The sequence below is a fragment of the Megalops cyprinoides genome, chromosome 20 (genome assembly GCF_013368585.1).
Source record: "Megalops cyprinoides isolate fMegCyp1 chromosome 20, fMegCyp1.pri, whole genome shotgun sequence".
NCBI classification, from domain to species: domain Eukaryota; kingdom Metazoa; phylum Chordata; class Actinopteri; order Elopiformes; family Megalopidae; genus Megalops; species Megalops cyprinoides.
The window spans coordinates 18498063-18502411 of NC_050602.1; the positions used below are offsets into that span (position 1 = coordinate 18498063).

Consider the following 4349-nt stretch of genomic DNA (forward strand, 5'->3'; position numbering starts at 1 on the left):
CCCCATCATGATAAGTCCCCCAAAAGGATGATCATGTCATGCAGCATGGCCCAGAGAATCTACAACAGTAATACATGAGAAATCTACCAAGTCGTTTGACTCAGTTCCTTGAAGATTGGATGTTGTGATTCCATGCATTTCAAAATTGAAGCGAGGCGCTAATTCAAAGTGAGACACTATGGATAGATATACAGAGATGCCAAGAATACACTCAGACACAACCTAAAAACTAAAACTAGAGATTAGAAACCCACTAGGAACTAGAAACCCAAAAAAACCAGAGATTAAACCAGATTTGGTTACACCGTTTTACTCAGGGTGAACAGATGTGGACACACAAAAAAATGTTTTAGATTCTTTTAGAATTTATTTGCCTTCCAAAACGAAGGAATATTTAAGAGCATTCAACATATCTTTGGCATCACATATGAAAAAGATACCTCAAATATATAAATGCAGTTTGACATACTGACAATACAAATCACATTTCAATATGAACTTTCAACTTCTATATACAAATATAGTGCATAATCTTCACTTTAATACAATTCAAGAATAAAAAATAAACTTTAAAAACACAACCTCAATGAGCTCTTGCGGAAAAAAAATGTAACCGTCCTTTTCAGAGTCATTTGAGCAAAGCCTCACTCTACCACGGCCTCCACACTGAGTCGGCGGTCACTGAGGGGGCTCCAGGGGAAACCGCCGCTGGAATCGCTGTGCTGACATTGTTGGCGTACACTGGGATAACTGGTCCATTGGTTGCGAAGGCAGCGTTAGGAATCAGAAACGCGAACTGCCCGTCCGTCGCCGGTACAAGCTGGAACCCGCCATACAATTTAGCGGCATCTGATGGTAAACCGACCGCCGAGCCACCCTTGCAAGGCACCCCGTTCAGCTGCGGAGAAGCGCCGGGAATCTGCACCATGGGCTGGCTGAACGCCGGATGAGGTGGGCCGGCGGGGATCTGGTGCTGGGTGGAGTAGTTGATGGCGTTGATTTGCGACATGCAGCTGGCCAAGTGCCCGAGGAGCCGCGTTCTGACCTCGGTGTTAACCCCTTCGCAGGTGGATAGGAACCGCGTGACTTCATTCATACACTCGCTGAATCCCGCTCGGTACTTGCCAAGAACAGAGGGATCTGTATTCAGGGCAGCTGTCAGAGGAAATGCAAAATATGGTCATTGATGGGCTACGCATTGTTAATAATTTTTAAGCTTTCCGCGTGCAATATTTTACAGAGGAAAAAGTTTCAAGGAATCAAACAGACTGTTATATTTAAAAGCCCACGCTAACCGGCATGCATCGAACAACTTTAAAGTTGGGACAAAACAGACCTTTAAAATATGTTTCACTTTACCACCCCGTACCACCACTGAACAGAAAATTGAGCTCTATAAATAAACCCGGACCGTGGGAACGGAACTGTGTGCCAAGCCTGTACAACTGCTGCCGAATAGCATCCAAACCGCAGACGGAAGTCTGGAAGAAATCAACCCTTAACTGTTCAGGGAGGAGAGCAAAACACACGTACCAGTCATCTGCACTCTCTGTAGGTTGCGGAGGTGCTTTACTGTCATTTCAAGAATGTCCGCTTTTTCCAGTTTTGAGTGTCTGGAACTCTGTGTAAACAGAAGATTATGTCAGTAAAAAGAATCGATCACAGGTTAGGTTTCTGGTTTCACCAAGTATGTTGGAAATGATTTGTTAAAACTGCATGAGCGGTACATCTACCGTCAAACTAGACTTTTTAGGCTATAACATCACTGCCAAGAATATCGTGATCATGAAAATTATGTTGTTAAAATTATAATTCATACTCACATCTTTTTTCAGTGCGTCCAAGATCAATGTTTTCAGCTGGCCCAAGCTTTCGTTGATTCTTGCTCTTCTTCGCTTTTCCATAATTGGTTTAGAAGACTAAAATGACAGAGCACCAAAGACAATTGTGAAAAAAATGCGCTAGCCTTAGGTACATGTTGTGAGCAAAACGACAAACTGCAACTACGAACGGTGAATGTGAAAGATTAGACCGCTAGCGAGCGATGTACCTTTCTGTGCTCCGAAGCCGTCTTCGGTTTGTCGGGAGTCGTGTTCATGCTTGCCGGAGTGGCAGCAACGGGCGAGGAGCTGTTTTTCTCCATCATATCGGCTGGCATCTTCTGGCGGCAGTATCCCACACACTTATCAACAAATAGACGCCACGAATCCTTGTTTGTCAGCTCCCACAAAAAACGTTGTCAGGGAAGATGTGATCTTAGGTACCAATTTTCTCTATCCTCGTCCTTTTGGAATAGAAAATCCCAGTTTATAGTTGAAAATATACTGAATTGTTATTTTTTTCCCCAATACTGTGTTGAGATGAGTACCCTTTTAACGGTCAGTGTGGCCCGGTGAAGAGTCAGTAATAAGGATGTGGCTGACTCTGAGCGTACAACAAGCCTGTCAATGTACCGACTGATCGTATTCTTTGCCGGGTCTTATTTATATCTGCCACTGCACGCGAACGGCTCGTGTGAAACTTCCCAAACTTTCTTTCCCACAGTAACTTTCTACCAATCAGCGTCAACGACACGCGGCCTGAGGGGAGGACGGCTCGTGGTCGGCGCCCTTTCATTGGATGTTTGGCGTTAGAGCGGGCGGCCAATGGCGCACGGCCCGGCGCAGGGCACCACCGGGCTCCTGCCATCAATCATCCTGGTTACATATTAACCCTTTCTTTTCTGGCACCAGATAAAGCTTTCAGTGTACTGCGTGTGATGCAACACAAAATAAAAAACGCCACAGTCTGATGAAACTCTTTACACCTGAAACTATGACTATACATATATACACACACACACAATGGGGTGAAATTTACATCTAAAAGGATTGACTGACATTTTTTTCCTGCCCGTTACAATACAATCGGAAAAACCGATGTTAAATTCGGAGTATTAAGACGACACTGTGCATAAGGCTACAATCAATGTAACATAAATAATTTAATTCGATTTTTTGTTTTGTTTTCTATCATGGGGGTTTTTGGAATCTTTTCGAATAGAAGTTTAGAAAAAACAGCTACCAATGATACTTAAAGTATTGGCATGATCAGATCTGTGAAGTGCAAAAAGAGCATTTTGCTTTTCGACAAACTTCCCTTTTTATACATGCATGAAAGTCCATGAGTGAAAAGCATTTCAGACTGGCAACGGGAGAAATATTTCCAGCTTTTAAATTAAACCAGTTATGTTGCCAATTTGACACGTGATCAAAACGAGAACTCTTATGGGGTTTATACTCTGAAAGAAATACTTAAATTATCATCAGCAAAAGTCCAAACGTCTCATGTATAGTTTGGAGGTAGGCTCTGATAGCTAGCGCACGGCGCTTTCCGCGCTGTGCCTTTAAAACGCCGCTCCGCGCAGAGTTTGACATCTGTCGGCATGCGATCGCCTCTGTGGATGTGGAGCACGTGCCAGGATGTTTTATTGCCGCTGTGGTTGAGATTTGGCCGCCGAGCTGGGGGTGGCGGTGGTGGTTTATATTACAGAGACGGTAAATAGCAGCTGCTGTGTTAAGGCCTGGGAAAACCACGCCCACTACGAAGCTGGATCGGGCTTATTGGAATGCGAGCCGGTCTGAAGTTATTTTTTGCGTGGACAAGCGCAAGCCGGACGCCATGCACTATCCCGCTTCGAGGGAACGGTGGCGCTCGGCAGTTTTGCAGTTATTAACGTAATTATTGTAACGGTTACTACTTATGGAGCCACCGTACAGCGGCGATGATAAATAGTAGTAATAATATAACGGTATAAAATATTTATTTGACAAGGTCGATGACACTCTAAGCAACGTCAATCTACGGATGATAAAGGAACAGTCGGTTTAAAAACGAACTAAAATTGATTGATGCAGGAAACAAATGTGCTGATAAGTGCTCGCATAAAAAAAAACGAATGCCAATCATGGGTGACACTGAGAGCGTAATTGTTTACCTTCAACCGTGTGCTATAATGTAATCTCAAGAAGGTGTATTTGCGGGCTTTGCCAACAGCGTGTGACGCGTAGCACATTAACAGACTTTACGGACAGGGGCACGGGGAGGAGGGGGGGGTTTGCTGTCACCCGGCACTGCTCGACTGCATGATCTCCAGCTGCTGTTGACTGCGCGACACGTGGCGGGCAAACGACCGGGGGAAGGCGCTCCTTCTAACGGCCTGCAGCCTGCAGCAACGGGAGCGCTGACATGATCAGCGCAGCGGTGCGCGCAGCACGAAACGCTCCCCTAGAGCCACGCTGTGGGCTAGTTCAAAAGGAGCGCCTGTAGATCAGGCCACCTAACAGATTGTAATCTTTCTTACCAAAATA

The 4349-nt window shown here is 45.0% G+C and overlaps 1 protein-coding gene across 1 annotated transcript; it reads right to left on the reverse strand.

Moving 5' to 3' along the window:
- Window positions 1-612: 612 nt before the first annotated feature.
- Window positions 613-2518, reverse strand: LOC118795732 (transcription factor HES-1-like). Its single transcript, XM_036554432.1, has 4 exons — window positions 2051-2518; window positions 1824-1919; window positions 1534-1621; window positions 613-1155 (listed from the first exon to the last, which is right to left on the reverse strand). The coding sequence occupies exons 1-4, from the start codon at window positions 2156-2158 to the stop codon at window positions 650-652; spliced, it is 798 nt and encodes a 265-aa protein (XP_036410325.1). The 5' UTR covers window positions 2159-2518; the 3' UTR covers window positions 613-649.
- Between the last annotated feature and the right edge of the window lie 1831 nt (window positions 2519-4349).

What these genes read in the sequence shown, in the direction of transcription:
- LOC118795732 (XM_036554432.1), bottom strand. Translation starts at nt 2,158, where the DNA reads ATGCCAGCCGATATGATGGAGAAAAACAGCTCCTCGCCCGTTGCTGCC. An exon ending in CGGCTTCGGAGCACAGAAAG is followed by an intron (nt 1,920 to 2,050) that starts GTACATCGCTCG and finishes CTGTCATTTTAG; the next exon opens with TCTTCTAAACCAATTATGGA. An exon ending in ACAGAGAGTGCAGATGACTG is followed by an intron (nt 1,156 to 1,533) that starts GTACGTGTGTTT and finishes TTCCTCTGACAG; the next exon opens with CTGCCCTGAATACAGATCCC.